The 23,786-nt window shown below is 37.3% G+C and overlaps 1 protein-coding gene across 5 annotated transcripts in view; it reads right to left on the bottom strand.

Moving 5' to 3' along the window:
* Window positions 1-2,448: 2,448 nt before the first annotated feature.
* foxk2b (forkhead box K2b) overlaps window positions 2,449-23,786 on the bottom strand; it is a 96,178-nt gene continuing 74,840 nt past the window's right edge. For all 5 annotated transcript variants that reach the window (XM_079813679.1, XM_079813681.1, XM_079813683.1 and 2 more), the window contains 8 exons: window positions 17,879-18,070; window positions 14,366-14,510; window positions 11,327-11,473; window positions 9,823-10,016; window positions 8,526-8,722; window positions 6,899-7,144; window positions 6,598-6,810; window positions 2,449-4,133 (listed from right to left, as the gene is read on the bottom strand). In XM_079813679.1, coding sequence (XP_079669805.1) covers window positions 3,931-4,133; window positions 6,598-6,810; window positions 6,899-7,144; window positions 8,526-8,722; window positions 9,823-10,016; window positions 11,327-11,473; window positions 14,366-14,510; window positions 17,879-18,070 — 1,537 coding nt within the window. In that variant the 3' untranslated portion in view covers window positions 2,449-3,930. The remainder of the gene's footprint in view (window positions 4,134-6,597; window positions 6,811-6,898; window positions 7,145-8,525; window positions 8,723-9,822; window positions 10,017-11,326; window positions 11,474-14,365; window positions 14,511-17,878; window positions 18,071-23,786) is intronic.

The following is a 23,786-nucleotide window of genomic DNA, read 5'->3' as shown; positions in this document are numbered from 1 at the left end:
CGCCACTTCACTTCAGAAGGCCTTTATTAACCCTTCGGAGCCATGTGGAGCAGTTATATGATGGATAGATGCACTTTTATGGACTTCAAAAATGACCCATCAAGTCAATGCCCTTATAAAGCTTGGAAGAGCCAGGACATTTTTTAACATAACTCTGATTGTATTCGTCTGGAAGAAGAAAGTCCTATACACCTAGGATGACTTGAGGGTGAGTAAATCATGGGCTAATTTTCATTTTTGGGCGAACTATCCCTTTAACACTAGCGAAATCTGCGTGTAATTGTAATTTTGTCCCTCACGCGAAACTCTGCTCGCGACATTTTGCCGCGCAATTCCAACTGTCATTAAGGTGATTTCATCAAAACCTTCATATTAAACATCAACACGACAGACAGATAAACACAAAAATCGCACCATACTGTCAGGTTCAACACCACATCTATTGTTTTAGCATGTCAGATCACTTTTATATTTTATTCGAATGCCTTGACATCTCAAGTTAATAAAATCTTTCTGCCACTGAACAGACGAGACGATTCTCGACGCCATTTTGTATGTTCAAATTCATCCGTGAAGAGTCAAAACTCAACGAGGAGAGGACGAGCCCCTCAGGAGGTCAATCAAATCATCTTTAAGTTCAGTGCACTTAAGGGATCTGTACTCTCTCGAGACTCACCTTATGAAAAGAGACTAAAGGTTAACCTATTCTCGGTGTGTATTAAAAAGAAAATCTAGAGCGCATTACCAATACAGCAGGTGTTAAAATCATCTGTAGGACGACAGGACTTTCCATACACAATATCCCATTGAAATCTGCCACACACGGCCTATGAACGCTTACATGCCAGCGCCACACAGTGGGCATCTGAAGAATGACCACATTTCTAGTTTAAACTTGTTACAAGGTCTTCAGCAAGCATCTCATAACGCCATTTGATTATGGATATCACATCTTATTGAGAAGAACAACATTATTTTGGGACACTTAACCGTTATATTTAACTTGAAATACAGCAATTTTAAGTATCAGTCACACAGACAGGATGTTTTCTAGCTTCTAAAAAGAAAACAGAATGAACATGATTCAATATTTAAAGTAGCTGTTGAATTAGTGTTAGTGATCTTTAGCATCAAGTTACTTTAACTCTTGGCTTAAAATGAATAAAACAAAAATCACAGTATACCTTTTTTCAACATTGATAATAATCATAAATGTTTCTTGAGCATCAAATCATCATATGATTTCTGAAGGATCATGTGACACTGAAGACTGGAGTAATGATGTTAAATTCAGCTTTGATCACAGGAATACATTATATTTTAAAATATATTTCAACAGAAAAGGGTTATTTGAAATGGTAATATTTCAATATTAATATCCTGCTGTAGATTTGATCAAATAAATGCAGCCTTTGAGAGCATGAGACTTCTTTATGAAAATTGATAAAACCCCAAACTTTGTATTAACCACAATATATATATACACACACACACATACAACGATCAGGCATAACATTATGACCTAATATTGTGTTGATCCCCCTTTTGCGGATTCATCAGAGCAGGCCACCTTCTTCTATTGCTCCGTGGTCCAGTTCTGATGCTCATGTGCCACTGTTGTTGCTTTGGGCGGGGTCAGGGGTCAGCATGGGCACCCTGATTGGTCAGCTCACAATTTGGCCCTTGTCAAACTTGCTCAAATCCTTACGCTTGCCCATTTTTCCTGCTTCTAACACATCAACTCTGAGGACACAATGTTCACTTGCTGCCTAATATATCCCGCCCACTAACAGGTGATGAAGAGATAATCAGTGTTATTCACTTCATCTATTCGCCACCTACTTTGATGCCATATCGGTGTACATATTAAAACGTACTGAATTTAAAGATCAAGGTAAATTGTACTTAATTTGTCTTCCGGAAAACATGCAAGTATCTTCTGTTGCTTCTGAAGGGCAGTACTAAAATGATCAAACGTTTTTTTTTATATTTAAACAAAATAAGAAAAATTTGGACATCATCCTGCGCAAAAGTTGTCACTCCCGGCTCTTAATGCGTCGTGTTTCCTTCTGGAGCATCAGTGAATGTTTCAAAATTTTGTAATAGTTGTGTTTGAGTCCCTCAATCGTCCTCAATGTGAAAAGATGGATCTCAAAACCATAAAGTCCCTGCTGGAGAGGGTTCAAATGTGCAAAAGATGCTGGAAAATGTGCATTTTTCTGAATGTTGGGCAGTTTAACCGCTCAGGACAAACAAGAGACTCAAGAATAAAACACAAAAACACTCGTGGATCATCCAGAAAACGACACAGTATTGAGAATCAAGGGTTCATAAACTTTTGAACGGGGTTATTTTAATAAATTCAGCTTGTGTTGTTGACTATATATGAAATGTCTATGCATGACTCGACGAATTCACATCGAAGAAAAGACAAGAACATCATCAGCGTAAGGTTTTAAATTAATTTATAAAAAAAAAAGCATTGACCCACTGAAGCAGAACAAACATCAATCATATTTTTTTTTGCTTTTGTTTGAAACATATATAATCAGTCAAATCATTAAAGCGGACACAATCGGCCTACACCAATACAGCCTAAAAAGAAAAGGGAACAAAACGGAGGGGGAAAAAAAAAATAAAATTAAACAAAAGAAGAGTCTAATATCAAGTGCACATCTGGTCCGATTTTTTTTTTTCTCGTTTGTTTTTTCTTCTTCTTCTGGATTACGTTTAAATCGACAGATCAGGTATGTTTTGTCTAGTCCGTTACATGCAAGCTGGATGAACACAGTTCAACTACACATGGAAATGACACGTCCACTCGAGCATCTGCGCACGTATGAAAATATGTCAGCCGGTTTTGCTCAGATTTAAAAATAAAAACAGAAAGGAAATAACATAGGAAGGAAATACTCCATTAATACACTTTTCTCCATCTTAGAAAAGAACCTACGCTTAGTTTCACAGAGCAGAAAAGTCCGGGACGTCCCACGTCCTCTTCTGCTCCTACGCTGCCGCTTATATATATCGTTATTGTTATTATTACTTTTTAAAACGTCTCTATAAATGAAAACACGCCCAGATCCTACGCTCCACGTATGAACGACAAAAAATACTGCATATTATCCACTACGACAATTGCAGGGGATTGTGGGGGATGCTGTCAGGCTAGCTGCCGAAAGTTTAGGAATATGGGAAATTCTCGGAATAGTTTGATCCCTTTGGCTGAAGACAGTCTCCACGTACAGCCCTATTAAAAAAAAAAAACCCGGAAAAAAAACCTATTTGTGGTTCATGGTGTGTAATTCCATTCCAGGACATCCTCTTGGCTTGTCACCCGCCACACTTTGGAATGTTGGATAGCCCGTGTTTCCCGCTGTCCAGATTCCACAATTCGGGATTTCTACTGTGAAGGGTTTTCCGGAGGTTCTGGAATCTTTTCGGGATCTGATGTCACGCAGCGACGGTCCACATAGGATCTGCACATCCGGGTGCATTTTTTTTTCTTTTAAGGATGCTTCCAATTTGGGAGTCGCTAAATATCACCGCGACTCCCAAGAGTAGAATCCAAGCCAGTCCAACATCTGCAGGGTCTGTGATCGTCTGTAATAAAATGCCCAGTTATGGACCAGATGGCAGTTGCTCTTGTGTTTTTTCGAGGTGCGAGTTCTTGTTCAATCGGGCTCATAAAACGGAAAACGGGGAACACACTACAACAGTAACGGACGCTATTTAACGCACTTCTTTTTTTTGACATTAGATTTCCTTTTTGCTTTGTTTGAACGGGTTAACAGTGGTTGTCCAGCCTGAAAGCCTTTCGTTTTGGCACCGTGAGCTGGATGGAAGAGAAACCGTGATCAGAGATAAAAGAAAAAAGGAAAACAGAAGGAGGGAAAAGTGGTGGTGGTGGTGGTGGTGTTTAATGGGAAACTAGTTGTGGTTGCCGTGCTGGTTGGTGGAGTCTGTGTCCACAGCGGTTCCGTTCGGGTTGGAGGTGATTTTCTGTTCTTCGTCCTCGGTTTTCAATCGTTTGCTCTCCGGCGGCTCGCTCGCTTTCTCGCCGTTCTGCCGCTTCATGGGCAGGCAGGCGGAGGCCGAGGCGTGAGCGGCCAACAGGTGTAGCGGACTCGACACTGAAGACAAACACAGAGACACATTTAATCAGGGTTTTTCCTGGGTCAAAAATGGTCTTCGGTGCTGGCTGACAGACATGGTCATCCATACACACACACACACAAACACACGGACGGTAAACAAGTCCCCTACCCACGTGATCTGCAAGCGCAAAACTGACAATACATTTTAAATAAATTCAAAGAAAGTTTGTAATTTTTGCTCATCTTATTTTAATACCTTGATGTTTGTTTTTGTTCCTCATTTTTACACTATCTACAGATAATTGTTTTGGTATATAATCATATTGATATTAAAAAAAATGAACAAATAGCCTAATTTTCTGCCATATAAAATTTCATAAAATTATCAGCTAGCTAACAACTTTGTTCTGGGTTCACCTCACTCCAGTCTAAACTAAATGATTTATAGGCTATTTATTTACTACACATTATGAACATAAATAAGCTGAAAGACTGTGGATAATTAAAACTAACTCTTACACCCACTCTTGCTAAATTGTGTGAGCACACTTGTGTTCTCATTTCAGGTGTTGTTCTGAGTAAATGATTAAACTGATTCGTGAGTTCAGTGTTGGACAGATCAGTTATTCTAACCAGTCGTTAAAATGACTCGGTTCAAAGGAGTCATTGGTTCGCGAATCGGACATTAGCAGACGTGTTGTGTGCGAATCCCGTCTGTTAGAACATCGCGAAAGATTTGTCAACACACAGAAAACACTTCATAACCGGATAGGATTTGTTTCCCGTTTATTGAAAGTATGGTTTATGTCAGCTGGTCAGAGAAGAGTCAACGTTTTTTGAGCGCAATTAACACTAAGCGGTAATTAAAGGAAAACATCGTCTGATAGCGCCACGTGCAACATGGATTCGGTCTTCCCCCCTTTTGATTTTGATTAACGTAATATGTGAAATATTAGAAAGCTAAGAATGCTTATTTTGAAGACAGAGAGAGGGAGGAGCTCTCTGATCGTTCTCTCTGTCACTCAGTTAACGCAAGCGCAGCAGTCATCTGTTCTACATCACTCATAAATCACAATAACTCATCAAATAAGGCTTTGGCGGGACAAAAATTAGTTTTGGCGGCCACCAAAAAATGTTCAATGTAGGAGAAACCCTGTTAATATTACACTCCCTCCTGAGTCTTAAGGCACATTCACGCCATGCTGTAACTTGTAAAAAGCGTTCACGTCTTTATTTCCTTCCTCGAGCGTTCACGTAATTACAGCTCGTACGATGGGAGTTGTCTGATGCTGCGTTCACACCGAACGTGAATAGAGCGTCTGGAGCGAGTGATTTCAATGTTCAGTCAATGGAAAGGCGTGTTGACGCACGTCTGGAGGTCCTGCGGCGCGATCCCGCCTCATTCGTGCGTCCAGTTTGCGCAAATTGAGCGTCTTGCGCAGTGTTAATTTCATTGACGAATCATTTCCGTCAACAACCTTTTTTCACTGACGAAAAATGAGGCGAAAACTAAATAAAAACTAGTGTTGGATGACAAAAACTATGACGAAAACCTACTGTCATTTTCTTCAACAAATAAAAACGAGACAAAAATGTGAGGGAGGGTCGATTAGGGAAGAGATCCAGTCAGAACTGATGTTGTGTGTAACAGATGCGCACATTTGATCTGATCTAACGCTGGAAAACACGGCACTGTTGCTCTTCTACAGGCTCATCCCCAATCCAGCGCTCCAGAGCGGCTCACAATCACTGAATAACACACATTTATGCCACACAATTGTTTACGAACTAATGCTGATGAATAATGACAATGTTTACTTTACGATGTTTATATAGTAATATGTTTTAGATGGTGTCTCAATGCATATTTTATCTCCTGAACTTTAATGAGCTCCTGCAACTGCAACAGAGGCGCAGACATTTCAAAATAAGAGTCCCGGTGTATTTCCAGCTTGTTTATAATTAAAGTCACGTTTTATATATTCGTTTTTGCTTACACAATAAACTGCATTTAATTTAATTCCCGTGAACCACGTGAACCACTTCGAATAGAACGTTGCGTGTTCTCGAAATTACGGCAATGGCGTGAACACAGCATTAGGTTGGACACAGTTGCATACAGGCATAATAAAATGCACATAATCATGCAGAGATAGGACTTCTCATTTGCCATTTAAACAGGATTGTCCTTCGTCCAGTAAAACAATATTTTGATGCAAATTCATCTGTCATTTGGTAGAAACGTGTCAAATTAGATATCAACATCACCTTTATTTTACTCACCCAAAAAATGCAAATCTAATGTGTAAATATAAGATAAATATATGACATGCTTATATATTAGTGCTGTCAAAATTAGCGAGCGCATGCGATAATTTGCTTCCAGCTTGAGTTAAAATATATATATCAAAAACAACAACAAAGAATAAAATTCAGCATTTAATTCCCATTTTTCTGTAATGATATCCTTCCCCTTATTACTTCAATAATAATGGAATACCTGAGTTAGCCTGGCTCTGTATCGCCGTGGCAATAGGCATTACATGAGTGCCATTTTGGGTGATGGTTTTGATTGGCAGTTGGTGCTGACCCAATGGGGCTTGTTGCACTATGGTGACCGTTTGGAGGGGCGTGGCTCCGGCGCTGGTCTGAATGACCCTATTGGCCGAGCCTAAAGAGCCGTGAGCGATGCCAGGAACCGACTCGACCTTCACTAAAGAGAGACAGAACACATGTTTGTTACTAACATTATCTGAAGAAATTCAGATCAAGCAGTTCCTTGAACTCAACTGCTCACTCACCTTTGACCTCCTCGTACTCTCCGTTCTCCAGCGGCTCTGTTTTGATGGCGGGCTGCAGGTTGGGTCCGCTCATGGTGCTGACGGCCATGGCCGGGATCTGGTGCACCACGTGCACCGTCTGCATCAGCGGCTGCGCAGACGTGGAGGACGTGACGGGGGTGGCCACGGTGTAGGTCATGGGCTTCATCCCCTGCGTTAACGGACGCTGGACCGCGATCAGAACCGGCTGGGTGGTGATGGGAGTCACTGAGAGAGGAAACACGTGCCCACTTAGAGATCCAACATATGATATCCATGCACAGATTCAGACTGGATACCAATGAGAGCTTATGTTTGTTAACCCTCTGAGGCTCTTCAGTCATTTCTGACCCGAATTTTTTAAAATAAAAATAAAATGTAAAAAATCGTAGCTTCATCGGAATGGTCCGAAAATTGGTGACTGTATTGGTACTTGGAAAATGAACACCCCCACAAAAATTGGGGACAGGATTTGAAAAGTCTAAGTGGTCGTAAAAAAAATTGTCACACTCAGGACCTTCGGGTCAAAAATGACCCCCATAGGAAATGAATGGAAAATTGGCAAAAATATGATTTTTTTGTGTGCATATAATCTACAAATCAGCCAGGATGCAAAAAAAAAGGACTCAACAGTGAAGGAGTAAATCTCTAAAACATCAAGAGTACAAAACAGACAAAAAAAACACACACACACACACACACACACACACACACACACACACACACACACACACACACACACACACACACACACACACACACACAAAAACACAATTAGCTTTTGGGATGGCACGTGTTCATTTGTGTGTGCGTGTGTTTTTGTGTGTATAAGTGTGTGTGTGTGAGTTTTTTTGTCTGTTTTGCACTCGTGATGTTTTAGAGATTCACTCCTTCACTGTCGAGTCCTTTTTTTCTGCATGATTTGTAGATTGTATGCACAAAAAAACTCTGTATTTTCATATTTTTGCTAATTTCCCATTCATTTCCTATGGGGGTCATTTTTTTGACCCGAAGGTCCTGAGTGTGACTATTTTTTACGACCACTTAGATTTTCCAAATCCTGTCCCCAATTTTTTTTGGGTGTTCATATACCGAGTACCAATAAAGTCACCAAGTTTCGGACCATTCTGATGAAGCTACGATTTTTTCATTTTTTTTATAAAACGCAAGATCCACTGTAGTGGTAAAAATGTGCTATTGCGTGATAAAAATGCTCAATGTGTCCACCGGATGGCACCGATCTCATGAGGCCTAAGCTTGACTCTAAAATGAAATACAGCTTTAAATAATAATAAATATATATATTTATATAAACAATTTTATTATATTCAATGGGAAAAAATGGGTCATAATTATTGCATAAATATTAATTATAAATAATAAAATTATTTCAAAACACCAAAAAAGAAAAGAATAAATATTATTGAACAAAAATATATATTTCATTGATTTTACTCAAATCTTTTTTTATCTTAATCCCGCACTCCGAGTCATTTTAGGTCCTGAGTGTGACCCATAAATGAAGAACCCCAGAGGGTTAAGGCTGAATAACAAAACACACACACGCAAGAAACTAAATAAAGGTCAACTCAAGTGAAAGTTGGAGTACCTGAGGTGTTCTGGGTAAAACGGGCCTCCTGAATCACGGCTAGTTTGGGTTGGATGGCAGCAGCAGGGGGCGGAGCAGAGACGGGCTCTGACTCCATGGGAACAGGTGAGCCTTCGCGTGATAGGCTGTCAGGAGTCTGGACGCCGCTGGAGTGGGCGGAGAGAACGCCCGAGTGATTGGGCGACGCTGGGGCGCTCCTGTCATCAAAGACCAACACATCAGGATGCATTTCACATACAACACCACTCAAAACAGCACTTCAAAAGTGACACTTTTATTTAGCAAGGACATTAAAAGTGCAAGTTACAACGTTGCTCCGTCTGAAAGCACTGAGAGTTTGAGGAACATGTGTCAAACATCTTCACAAACTAGTAATGTGAAGCGTTCATTAACCTGTTCTCCAACCAAATACAACGTTTAATAACATGTTTAATAACACGTCAGTCGAGCTGATGTGGCTTCTGAATGTCAATCAGCACTGAATACTTTATTATTATGAAAGTACCCCAGAAGGCTTGAAGAACTCAAATACACCATATCTCGTCGCAGAAGTATTATCTTCATGTTTAATCAGTCAAAGCGTTTCTATCTTGGTTTTATTCAGCTACAGCGTGAGCTTCACATCAGGGATTTCCGGAAAACAAACGATTACTTCTCTGGCGTAAATGTGCCGTTTCTGCTCGAGGGCGCCCTCTGGCTTCCAGTATGAATGACACTTTTGGGTAGAAAATAAGAAAAATAAAACTTCTAAATAAATGTATATGACAATCCATATGTTTTCTTCAATGTACAGGAGTTTTAATCCCCACAGTGGATGCATAAGAGGCTCATATTTCATATTAAAGACGTAGACTTTAAGAAATTGATATCACAGATAAAAAGCACAGATTTGTTAATAATAATAGTTTTTTACAATAGACCTTTCTAATGATTTTTAGTCATCTGCATACTAACAGGCAACCCATCATTTTTAGTTTTCTGTCAAATATAAATATTATACGGTTATATTTATTCTTAAATGCTCTATTTTATTTTTGTAATAATGAATGTTATTGTAATAGTAATATGTCTTATTTTCATTTAGCAATAATAAATCATAATTATTATTATTATTAGTCACATTATTATATAAACACAAAATGTTATATACACACACTTTTCATTTGTAAACATTAATAAATAAGAATAATAATCGCATTTAAACCAGAATAATCGCAACTTCAGCCCTGATTGATAATAATCCGACATGTTTCTTGAGCATCAAATCCTCATATGAGAGTGATTTCTGGCCCCTGACCTGGATGAGAGGGGTCCCAGTGGGGTCCTGAAGCAGGGGACGCCCCGCGGCCTGCGTTTCCTGAAGGCCTGCTCCACCAGCTTGCTCTCGGATGACGGGTCTATCCTCCAGAACGAACCCTTGCCCGGTTCCTCCTGTGAGCGCGGGACTTTGATGAAGTACCGATTCAGGGACAGGTTGTGACGAATCGAGTTCTGAAACAGAGAAATGCATCCATACTGTCAAACTTAAATCTTCATCCTGTGAAATGATACATTACACACAGAGAGAGAGCTGGTAAGAGCGTGCTTTAACCCTCTCTGGTGCTCTTCGCTCATTTCTCAACGGAACATTTTCTGTTTTGACATGTTAAAAATCACAGCTTCATCAGAATGATATGAAACTTGGTGACTTTTCTAGCATTAGAACTGTAATCACACACACAAAATTGGGGTCATGATTCGAGCATGCTAATTGGTCATTTAAAAAAAAGTAGCGTTCATTGTCTTCGGTCATAAATGACCGACTATGGGAAATGAATGGGAAATCGGCAAAAACACAAATTCACAGAATATTTGTGTGTACAATCTACAAATTGAAAAAAAGTACACAGCAGTAAAGGGGTGACACTAAAACATCTAAAACATATTGACACATCCACTCACACACACGCACACTTATACACACACACACACACACATGAAAAACTGAACCTATGAACCACATTTTGAATTTTTAAAAATCACAGCTTCATCAAAATTATATACAACTTGGTGAATTTTCTAGCATTAGGTATGTGTGTAAACACAAAAAAATAGATTCGAGCATGCTAATTGGTCGTAAAAAAAATACTCCCACTTGTGCTCTTCGGTCAAAAATGACCACCATAGGAAATGAATGGGAAATCAGCAAAAACACAAATCCACACAAAAAAATCTATATTTCTAACAAAACAAAAAAAAAAACCTAAAACTTTATAATAAATAGTCTTTGAGATGTTTTAAATATATATTCAAATCCATCAAAAAAAAAAAAAAAAAAATCATTAAATGTGTTCAAAACAGAACTAGTGAATTCTCAAGCCTCTCCATAGAGACCTCTAGTGGTTACACACATGATTGCAGGATTTCTTAAATAATTCCAAAAGAGGCGCTAATCTGCCTTCAAAAAATATATATTTTGAAGGCCTAGTCTCTATTTTAACCTGAAATACTGCAATAATAAAAAAATTAAACATTTTTTAAATAATTTTCAAATGGCAAAAATGGACCATAATTATTGCATAAATATAAAAAAATACCATCAAATCATCTCAAAATACAAAATTAAAAAGAAAAAATATTATTGAAGAAAAATAAATTGCATTGGTTTTACTGGGGTGGAGGAAGTTTAATTTTGATTATGACCGGGAAGACAACCAATGCGGGTAACCCCTAAACGAAAAGGGTTAAAATGCTTGACGTTAACGGTGACCCTGCGTTCAAACAGCTTCCTCTTCGGGTTGCTCTGCCGCTGTGGGACTGACCTGCCAGCCCTTGTCTGCCGTCCTGTAGTACGGGTAGTTCTTGGTGATGTGTGTGTAGATGCCGTTTAGTGTTAACTGCTTGTCCTGCGCCATCGTGATCGCCTGGACGATCAACTGAGCGTACGAGTACGGAGGCTTGGAGTCGTCCTAGAGAGAGAGAGACATGTGACCTTTACAATCAACTAAACGTTTATGTAGAATAGACGGAGAGTTTTCTCCAGGTGTTACACACTACCGGTCAAGAGTTGGGAATTTAGGGTGGTTACGTTATACTTAAAGGATTAGTTCACTTTTAAATAAACTTTTGCTGATAATTTCCTCACCCCCATGTCATCCAAGATGTCCATGTCTTTCTTTCTGCAGTCGAACAGAAATTAAGGTTTTGGATGAAAACAGTCCAGGGGTTTCCTCCATATAATGGACTTCAATGGGCTCCAAACGGTTCAAGGTCCAAATGACAGTTTCAGTGCAGCTTCAAAGGGCTTTAGATGATGAATAAGGGTCTTATCTAGACAAACCATCAGTTTCTGAGAGAAACCCAGCAGTATTTATGCTATTATTTTACCTCTTTTCAGACGAACGTGATCATCTCTGAGCTCCGCCATAACTTCCGGAGAGTGAGGTCAAAATACGAGCCTGGTCATAGATGTATACGTAGATGCCTCATTAGCGACTGCACGGATCAGTAGAATGAGGCATCTACTATCGAGGCATCTACGATCGATACATCTATAACCACGCTCGTATTTGACCTCACTTAGCGGAAGTTATGGTGGAGCTCAGAGATGATCACGTTCGTCTGAAAAGAGGTAAAATAATAGCATAAATACTGCTGGGTTTCTCTCAGAAACTGATGGTTTGTCTAGATAAGACCCTTATTCATCGTCTGGTGTCGTTTAAAGCCCTTTGAAGCTGCACTGAAACTGTCATTTGAACCGTTTGGGGTCCATTGAAGTCCATTATATGGAGAAAAACTCTGGAATGTTTTCATCCAAAACCTTCATTTCTTTTCGACTGCAGAAAGAAAGACATGGACATCTTGGATGACATGGGGGTGAGGAAATTATCAGCAAAAGTTTATTTAAAAGTGAACTTTAAATAAACACTGAATAATGTTAATTACATGCACTTTCTATAGAGTTGTAATTATGCATTATTTTCTGTAATTACTATAGTAAGTGCATGTAACGTGTAAATCCGTCACCTTAAAAATCAATTACAATTTGTTTTTGAAAGTCTTTTAAGCTCAACAAGACTGCATTTATTTGATCAAAATTACAATAAAAACGAATATATTGAAATATGATTAGTATTTCAAATAAGTGTTTTCTATGTGAATAAACTGTGATTTATTCCTGAAGCCTTTCAGCATTACTCCAGTCTTCAGTGTCACATGATCCTTCCAGAGAAACATTTATGATTATTATCAGTGTTGAAAACAGTTGTGCCGCCTCATATGTGTGTGGAAACAGTGATACATTTATCCAGAATGATTTGCTGAATAGGATTATGAATGTCTTTAACCCTCTGGGGTACTCCGGGTCAAAAATGACAAGAGTTTTATACATTTAAAAAAAAAAATCATAGCTTCATCGGAATGGTCCGAAACTTGGTGACTTTATTGGCACTTGGTATATGAACACCCCAAAAGTCACACTCAGGACCTTCGGGTCAAAAATGACCCCCATAGGAAATGAATGGGAAATTGGCAAAAATATGAAAATACAGAGTTTTTTTGTGCATACAATCTACAAATCAGCCAGGATGCAGAAAAAAAGGACTCAACAGTGAAGGAGTGAATCTCTAAAACATCAAGTGCGCAAAACTCACACACACACACACACACACACACAAAAACACAATTAGCTTTAGGAATGGCACGTGTTCATTTGTGTGTGCGTGTGTTTTTGTGTGTGTGTGTGTGTGTGTGAGTTTGCACTCTTGGTGTTTTAGAGATTCACGTTGTGTGTGCGTGTGTTTTTGTGTTTATAAGTGTAAAACATCAAGAGTGCAAAACAGACAAAAACACACACACACACAAAAACACACGCACACACAAATGAACACGTGCCATTCCAAAAGCTAATTGTGTTTTTGTGTGTGTGTGTGTGTGTGTTTTTTTGTCTGTTTTGCACTCTTGATGTTTTAGAGATTCACTCCTTCACTGTTGAGTCCTTTTTTTCTGCATCGTGGCTGATTTGTAGATTGTATGCACAAAAAAACTCTGTATTTTCATATTTTTGCCAATTTCCCATTCATTTCCTATGGGGGTCATTTTTGACCCTGAGTGTGACAATTTTTTTTACGACCACTTAGACTTTTCAAATCCTGTCCCCAATTTTTTTTGGGTGTTCATATACCGAGTACCAATAAAGTCACCATGTGTCAGACCATTCCGATGAAGCTACAATTAAATTTTTTTTTTATAAAACACAAGATCCACTATATAGTGGTAAAAATGTGCTGTTGCGTGATAAAAATGCTCAATGTGTCCACCGGATGGCACCGATCTCATTAAAAAAATTGCTTTCATGAGGCCTAGGCTTGACTCTAAAATGAAATACAGCTTTAATTAAAAAAATATATATATTATTATATTCAATGGGAAAAAATGGGTCATAATTATTGCATAAATATTAATTATAAATCATAAAATTATCTCAAAACACCACCAAAATAAAAGAACAGAAAAAATATTATTGAACAAAAATATATTTAATTGATTTTACTCAAATCTTTTTGATCTTAATCCCGCCCTCCTGAAGGTCCTGAGTGTGACCCATAAATGAAGAACCCCAGAGGGTTAAATATCACTTTTTAATGCTTTCCACAAAAATATGAAGCAGCACAACTGTTTTCAACACTGATAATAATCATAAATGTTTCTTGAGCATCAAATCCTCATATCAGAGGATCATGTGACACTGAATTCAGCTTTGATCACAGGAATAAATACAATTTTAAAATGTATTTCCATAGAAAACACTGATTTGAACTTGACTTTCGTCCAGTGGTGATGTTTTATCCTGAGATCGGCACCTTTGGACTGTCTCCTTCTGACGCCTCTTTGTCGTTCTCGGACTGAGAGTTATCATTCATGAGCTGCAGGTCAGGCACGATTCGGCCCAGCCTGTATCCGGATGAGCCCGCACCACGAGGACTGGACGGGCACGAGTTAGCAGCGCTGGGGGACACACACACAACACAGAAAATGCATTACCATACACTCCAAAATCATTTCGTAAAACACGGGCCGATGCAAACAGATGGAAGGAGGAAGTTTAATCCTCTCTGCAGAACAGGAAACCGCCTCATTTAAGTGGGAGCCAAACTCAATTAAATCAATCACATCAGAAGTGGCCCATAAAGGACACAGCTGCAGACACACACACACACACTCGAAAAACACCAACCCCAATGAAGCACGAACGCAAGCTTCAGAGAGCAGAAAGACCTCCATATGATTCTGCTTTATCAAATATATCTGATCTTTCAGTAAGTGTTGTTTTATTAAATTAATTATTAAAAAAGTTTTGTCAAGGCAACATTTCTATTTCATTTAGTTTAAGTTAAAAACTAAATAGACAAAAACTAGTAAGTAAAAATGTTACAAATTAAGAACGAAAATGTGTACTAAAAAAAATACTAAATGCTATAATACTATATTAATGATGCTATATAACACTGGTTTCAGCTTTTGATACTGATTAAATAAATCACTGCATATCTTAATTAAATATAGTTAATCTTTTTATTAAAATATTAATAAATGATACAAATCATTTGCAAATCATTGCAAACATAAATTCCCTATGATATTGCCAAGTGTCTGTTTTCAAATGAGACCATACTTATGCTTTTAGTGCAAAGGGTTCACGAACTGTATCTTTTTTAGTCCCGGTATGCCATTTCTTGGGATTTTCTTGGGATTTCTTGTTCAGGATAACAGGTTAATAAATAAGGTTATGGCTCTTAGCCTAACTCGTATACATTTTAAATATTGTTAAAGACACTCAGTAATAAAATAAGAACAAATGATCAAATTACGAGCAATCGCACAAATATATACAAAAGAACAAACATACAAATGAAATAAACAGTTCTTTTCAGGTTTTTCATGAAGGTCTAAACTAGACTGTCACTCAGGTACAAAAAATAGTGATCAAATGTAAAATATCACTTCATAATCTTCACTGTATAAATATAGATTAACCATTAGTAAAGTTATTCAGTTATTCATTCATTTTCTGTCTTTTGTTATCTGATATTTTCCAGGTGAAGAAGCAGCAGAAAGGACCGATATCATGTGTATATCAATCAATTTATAAAAAATGCCTGATGTTACTGAATAAAATGTGGACCCAGGACGAGCGATAGGACTGAAGCTTTGGGGGTGTTGATGGACTCAAAACAATGGTAGAGGAAACACTGAAGTGTCTCAGAGTAGCATTAAAACTAGTGCTGGGCATCGATTAAAAAAAAAAGAACGAATTAATCACACTTTTTTCTGTAATTAATCGCAAGTTTTTAATATTTTACATTTGTAATATTTTGATATTGTAATAATTTCAGTTACTCTCCAAATTAATGTATACACAATTTAAAGACAGCATATTTTAAATATGTGTTATATTGTCATATTTTTATGAATGAAGGCCAGTATCACTGATGTCTCTATGAAACATTAATGACGTTACATTACAGTATAACTGAAAGCTCCCAATTTCAACATTTATTAGGCTTTAAAAAAAACTACTTTTAATTTAAGTGAACTTAAAACAATCTTTACATAAACCCATTATAATAAATGTTTTACCCATGGCCTTCCCTGTTATACATACACAGAAATGTAAAAGTTATCTTTCTTAACTGCATAAATAATACATTAAATATAGATGAATCATCATTAAAGCTACAATTTTCTCTGTTCCCGTTGTTCTTTGATGAACATTAATGACATCATCATCAGTGCTACTGTCACTTTAAGAACAGCCGCGGATGAACATGACGCGCATCTCATTTCCTCACAACTCTTTAAGTTAATTTAAGACGTTACTTAACTAATTTAAGACTCCTAATATGAGAATACTCAAAATCCTCTGTGTTATTGTTTGTTCAAGAGCAAAAGGGAACTCGATGTGAGCAGGAAACTGACGCGAGTCTATCTATGCGTCGAGTGTGTGTGTGTCCCTTGATTAGCTGACATGAGACGCATCCACACAGAGAGGACACACACACACACACACACACACACAGCGTTCTCGTGTCTTGTCGCACTTGGAAGCATTTACATGAATAAGAGCGTGATGATCATGTAACGCTAAGCAAAAATGGATATAAAAACGGACGCTGCGTTATTTGCGTTAAATATTGCTGAAAAAATTAATCGCCCGCGTTAACGCGTTAATTTGCCCAGCCCTAATTAAAGGGTTAGTTCACCCAAAAATGAAAATTCTGTCATTAATTACTCACCCTCACGTCGTTCGAGACCTGTAAGACCTCCGTTCATATTCGGAACACAAATGAAGATATTTTAGTTGAAAGCTGATGCTGAGAAAGGCTTCAGATAGGCCTCCATTAGCATTCAGTACACTTATACTCCCAAGACGGATAAAAGGCACTTAAAATATCGTTACAAAGTCCATCTCACCACAGTGACTCTACAATAATCTTACGATGCGACGACAATAGTTTTTGTGCGCAAAAAAAATCAAAATAACACCTTTATCCAACTTGTTCTTGTCTTCCGTGTGTGCCTCCACGACGCATGCGCGAGAATATGACGTAGATCCGGCGTTCGGACACATGACCCAGAAGCGATTTGTTTACAAGCAGAGGAAGACGCGCGTGTCTAAGCTGTTGAATTCTACATTGATCGTGCTTTAGGTCTCGGCGTAGTGCTCAAAATGGGGTTAAAGTGTGCATTTCATGGATTACCGAACGCCGGCACTACGTCATATTCTCGCGCATGCGTCGTGGAGGCACACACGGAAGGCAATAACAAGTTGGAAAAAGGTGTTATTTTGATTTTTCTTGCGCACAAAAACTATTGTCGTCGCATCGTAAGATTATTGTAGAGTCACTGTGGTGAGATGGACTTTGTAATGACATTTTAAGTGCCTTTTATGGGTCTTGGGAGTGTAAATGTACTGAATGCCAATGGAGGCCTATCTGAAGCCTTTCTCAGCCATCAGCTTTCAACAAAAATATCTTCATTTGTGTTCCGAATATGAACGGAGGTCTTACGGGTCTCGAACGACGTGAGGGTGAGTAATTAATGACAGAATTTTCATTTTTGGGTGAACTAACCCTTTAAAACATAACTTTTAACACACTCAAATGTATCTAATCTATCACCTCGCCAAACAAAATCATACAAATATTGGATTTATCTTTATTTTATATCTTTTATAAATCTCTCAACCTGATGGTGTGTGTGTGAGTGTGTGTGTGAGTGTGTGTGTGTGTGTGTGTGTGTGTGTGTGTGTGTGTGTGTGTGTGTGTGTGTGTGTGTGTGTGTGTGTGTGTGTGTGTGTGTGTGTGTGTGTGTACCTGATGGTGCCGGTGGGCGAGGGCAAGGGGCTCATGAGGTGAGCGATGTTATCGGGAATGTTGATGGTTAAGGGGGAGATCTGGGGCTGAACCGCTTTCACCGGAGACTCCGGTTCCCTCTTCTCACGCTTGACGCTCGCCAGGGCTGTGAACGTGATTTTGATGTTCGTACTGGGGAACCGAAATGTGCACCTGAGAAAGAGAAAGACACCTTTGTAACTAAAGAGATGTAATCCTTACGGATCGAACAAGAATCAACATGAACCCGAAACAAAGATTCACACGGGTGGAGCGTGAGTGCTGGAAAAGAGGGCGTTTAACCTTTAAAAAGGGTCTGAAGTGACAGTTTTCGTTTGCGTGAGAACGCTTTAAACCATTAATGTGTGATGATAAACGAGGTCCAGCGGATGAGCTGCAGTATGGACATTAAAGTTGGTTACATGCCAAACTGAAACAGGCGTCTTTGCTTGATAACAGTTTGTGTTTACATGTGCGGTTTAGTAACTGGTGTGCGATTATTAGATGCATGTAAACACCCTCCATGTGCTTTAAACATAAGTTCTCTTATGACCAAGACGACTGTGGTAATAAAGCTCAGGAGATTAAGTATCTCTCCAAGCGATGCTAAATTTAACCAGCCCTTGATGAACTAATATTCAGTCTCAACACTAACAGCCTCAGGAGTAAACAAGTCACCTCATCCACGAAAACATGACAGAACACGGCTCACACACACACACACCTGGTATTTTAGTTTTGCATTTCACGATGCACAATTTAAAAAAAATACAGCATTAGTAAAAAAAAAAAACCACCATGTTCAATAAATAATAGCATTAATAGAAATCACAATTATTCCCAAATTAAATGCACCAATAAACAGCAACATTTGCATACATTTAAGAAATATGGATGCAGCTACAGTTCGATTATGGGAAATTATGGAAATTGTCATCCCTAGTTTAGAAGTGATCAGTCTTAAGTCTCATCTAACACTTCTGCAATGACATTTACTTTAATTTCACGCATTGTGATTTCCAATTTCAGTTTTAATTGTAATTGTTCTTAAAGTTATTTCGTATGTTTGGACTATTTCAGTCAACACAGCTCCAACAATAGTTCCACTCTGTCAATGGCGAAATTGGAAAAAGCAACAAAACCACTAGAGATTAGGGATTTTTGGTTGAATGGCGATACACGGTATATATACACACACACCTGTATTTTCTATGTTTTTCTATTTGGATAAAAATGTATTTGTTGTAATAATTTTATATTTCACATCTTGCCCAAGGATGTCCTAAAAACAATGTTGATATTGAAGGCTATTATCAAATACAGTGAGTGTAATGCAGGCTATGCAATATATTATGATCAAAAAAAAGGGGGGGGGGTGAATTTTAGTTTAAATTCACTAAACTAAAAATGTTAATAAAACAAAAGCTTATAAGCCTATATTTGATTACACCATTATAATGTTAATACAAATTTTCATATTTCTGACTACTACAAGAAAGTGCATTAGGTGTAATAATCAACACTCAAATAACATAGTAAGCAAACATTTAAACTTCACATAAGGCAGTTCTTGCAATAACTTCTAAATCTGATTATAAAATATTTTTGAAATATAATCATTTATACACAGTGTCTGTGTATAATTCATGACAGGTTTATTTAAACATACATGAAATAATCAAGACATCACTAACAGGTTAAGTAGAATATAATGAATATAACGGCTAATATAGAGCATATATTTAGTGAAAGAGTTGATTTACTCTAGTGAATAAAATTCTGTGGACACTGAATGACTGCCTGAGGTAAATGTGAAGCTAAAGTTACATGACATTGTTTAGTTTACTGCAGCTATATTGACGTCTTTCCGCTGTTGAAACACTGATTGAGTGATTACACCACATATGATACATACAGTAAGTTGTAATGTATCCTCAGCATACCTTCAGATGTTCATTCATGTTTATTCTTTAGGAAGGGATGATTGATATTGTTGACGCGCGCGCGCGCGCCGCGGCTTGAACTGTGATGTGATCAGTGACGCCACATTAAAGAGCGTCAAAACGGCATTTATCGTTTGAATTTCGTGATACATGTTGATCGATGTTGGCGTGGGAACTCGGATTGAAGTGTGTTCCGAGCTTAAAACAAGCCACTGTTAAAGATTGCATTCGGAAACTGTTCGGAAACCAATAGTTTCCAGTATCCAGCTTGTGCATGGAGCAGATGTGGGTGTTTCTCAGATATACTGAAACACGTCCACACCGCAGACATGTTGCTTCAGACAAGCACGTGCAAGTCGCGGTTTCTGTTTGCGTCATCACAACATTTCGTCCATGTTGTTTCGGTGATAAAAGTCTTTCGGCCGAAAACCGAAAATGCACTTTTGGGCCATTTTCGGCCGAAATTTTTCGGTGGCCAAATATTCGGTGCATCCCTAATTTATATTTTACAGAAAACTTATTTTACAAAGAAACTGCTGGGTTACCTGTTAATATGCAGACAGCCTATGACTCAGACCTAGCTAAGACGTTTTAAGAATTTTTTTTTTAATTTTAGACATTTTAAGACTTTAACCCCTTAAGCCCTGAAGGTATTTTTAGAGTTTTTTTTGTCTGAGTGACATATACAACTTTAAAGACTCACAACTCCAAAACTATAGTAAGGAGAGTCAAATGGTAGGTATCATTTGTTAGCAAACATTTTATATTTTTATATTTATTATATTTGGACAATATATTGCTGAGAAACTGCTGATAAAAGGCAATTTTTTCAAATATATTTTTTATAATTTTACAAATATTTCTTATTTAACATTCAATAACTCAGGAAGGAAATAGGCCAGCAGAATAATTATTTTTTGGTGATGTTCCCTTAAATGTGGTCTGCGCCTGGATCAAATTTTGTGGCGATATCATAAAGTAATCAAAAGTTAAAGCATTTAGAACAAAAGTAGCCTTTTTGTTCAGTCCTTGACACAATGAAAAAATTTAGAAAACTGTTGTTTTCTGAGTGACATATACAACTTTAAAGACTCACAACTCCAAAACTATAGTAAGGAGAGTCAAATGGTAGGTATCCTTTGTTAGCAAACATTTTATATTTTTGGAAAATATAAATTTGTATTATATTTGGACAATATATTGCTGAGAAAAGGGAATATTTTAAAATATTTTTTAAATAATTTTACAAATATTTCTTATTTAACATTCAATAACTCAGGAAGGAAATAGGCCAGCAGAATAATAACTTTTTTGGTGATGTTCCCCTATATGTGGTCTGCGTCTGGATCAAATTTTGTGGCGATATCTTAAAGTAATCAAAAGTTACAGCATTTAGAACAAAGGTAGCCTTTTGGTTCAGTCCTTGACATATACAAAACTGTTGTTTTCTGAGTGAAACACACAAATTTAAAGACTCACAACTCAAACTATAGCAAGGGGAGTCAAAAAGTATGTATTATTTGTTCCTTTACAGATGGAGAATAGAACCTGTGGAATAAATAAACAACTGACATTAAAAGTATGCTTCCAGCATCTCGAATTAAGCAATCATCACTTCCAGTTGTTCAGTCATGCCACGATTACAGCAGTATTGTAATATCCTTATGATTCATAAACAAGCTGTTAACCCGAGAGGACAAAAGGTACACAAGCGCCCCTTGGAAGAGTTCAGAAGCGGAGAGATTTTCCTCCACGGTGGACAAGGGCCACCTCTCTCCATCTCGGTCCATATGGTTGGCACTGGGTGACGTGTTTTTGTGCCAAGCCTTGTACTAAACTTTGCGCCAGGCCCCTGCAGACCTGGCACACACACACACCAATCACACCCAGCGTCTTCAATTATCCCAGAATGCAGCGGAAGACTATCCTGCTTATTCACCAACAAATGAAAGGAGCTCTCGTTCAGAAACAGAGGCGGCATCCGTACGTGTCTGGAATAAACACAATCCCCACCAGCAGTAGGACTCGGCTTTAAGGAAATTAAAACGCTTAGATTAAAGTCTTCAGGCTGCAAACATACAATCTGAGGCTTTATTTTGATTTCAAGCATTTTGATCCATTTCGGTTTGTATCTTTGTGGAGTTTAGTTTATATTAGGGCTGTCAAAAGATTAATCGCGATTAATCGCATCCAAAATAAAAGTTTGTGTTTACATAATATATGTGTGTGTACTCTGTTAATTATTATTTATATATAAATACACACACATTCATGTATATATTTAAGAAAAAAATATTTTTATATATAAAACATTTATATTTATATATATTATAGATTATATAAATGTATATACACGCAAATATTTCTTAAATATATACATGAATGTTTGTGTATTTATATATAAATAATAATTAACAGAGTACACACACATATATTATATAAACACAAACTTTTATTTTGGATGCGATTAATCATGATTAATCTTTTGACAGCCCTAATATAAATATAAATGTTTTATATATAAAAATTATATTTTTTTCTTAAATATATACATGCTTGTGTGTGTATTTATATATAAATAATAATTAGCAGAGCACACACACATATATTATGTAAACAAACTTTTATTTTGGATGCGATTAATCGCGATTAATCTTTTGACAGCCCTAATATAAATATAATTGTTTTATATATAAAAATAATATTTTTTTCTTAAATATATACATGCTTGTGAGTGTATTTATATATAAATAATAATTAGCAGAGCACACACACACATATATTATGTAAACAAACTTTTATTTTGGATGCGATTAATCTTTTGACAGCCCTAATATAAATATAAATGTTTTATATATAAAAATAATATTTTTTTCTTAAATATATACATGCTTGTGTGTGTATTTATATATAAATAATAATTAACAGAGTACACACAAATATATTATGTAAACACAAACTTTTATTTTGGATGCGATTAATCTTTTGACATCCCTAGTTTTTATGCATAATTTTTTAGCTTTTCTGCCATTGACGATTCGGGGGGAAGCAAAAATATAACAAACTAACATTTTCCATGTCAAATTAAACTGATCCTCCTTATCTAATTGGGCATGTTTAGTTAGTTTGAGCTCCTTTGCAAAACTCCCACGGCAATAGTTTTCCTTCTCCTTACACAAATTTTCAAATCAATTTAATTAAATTGGTATTTTTCAGTAGATACAGGTTCTGAAATGGCTGAAACACTTCACAACAAGGTTTGACTTGTTAACTTTGGTTAGTGCATTCGCTAAGAAGACCTAACAATGAACAATTTTTAAAATCACTATTACAGTTTTTCTCAATTGTTTACACACAAATACTGGTACTTGAGACCCAATGACCACACAAATGACCCCTGAACCTAAACTACAAGCACAATTCCTGCTTTACACTCAAATTGCGCTTTATTCAAAACACTACACACAATTTTCATGCAGAAAATCTCTATGCAAATATGCACACTGACCCATCACATGGGCAAACGCCTGTCACACAGCTGTCAATCAGCAAACAGAGCTTTAGCATTAAAGGCCAACAGGTGAGCTCTTCTGTTTTGGAGCAGCATAGGTTTTTTTTTATTACTGTAACTGTAAACAGTAAATTCTTCCGTTGTTTTGTATGTAGACAACTGTATGTGCAACTTTGTGTTGGTTGGGATGTACACTGTGTACATTGCTTTTGTGGGAAAAATAAAATATATGTTACCGTGTATTTGTGTGTTCTGAGTATAAAAACAATATTCTCATATTTGCATGTACTGTCTGTAGTGTCACACTAGCCGCGTTTCCATTACCCTTCAAATTGCGCATATTGAAATTGCGAATTGAAAATACGGCCAATGGAAACGCGTCAATTTCGCAAAAACTCCCATATATCGCAAAAAAGTTTACGCTCGCATGAGGTGG

This window comes from Gobio gobio (assembly GCF_949357685.1).
Source record: "Gobio gobio genome assembly, chromosome: 1".
NCBI lineage: Eukaryota > Metazoa > Chordata > Actinopteri > Cypriniformes > Gobionidae > Gobio > Gobio gobio.
This window is presented reverse-complemented; position numbering and strand designations above follow the sequence as displayed.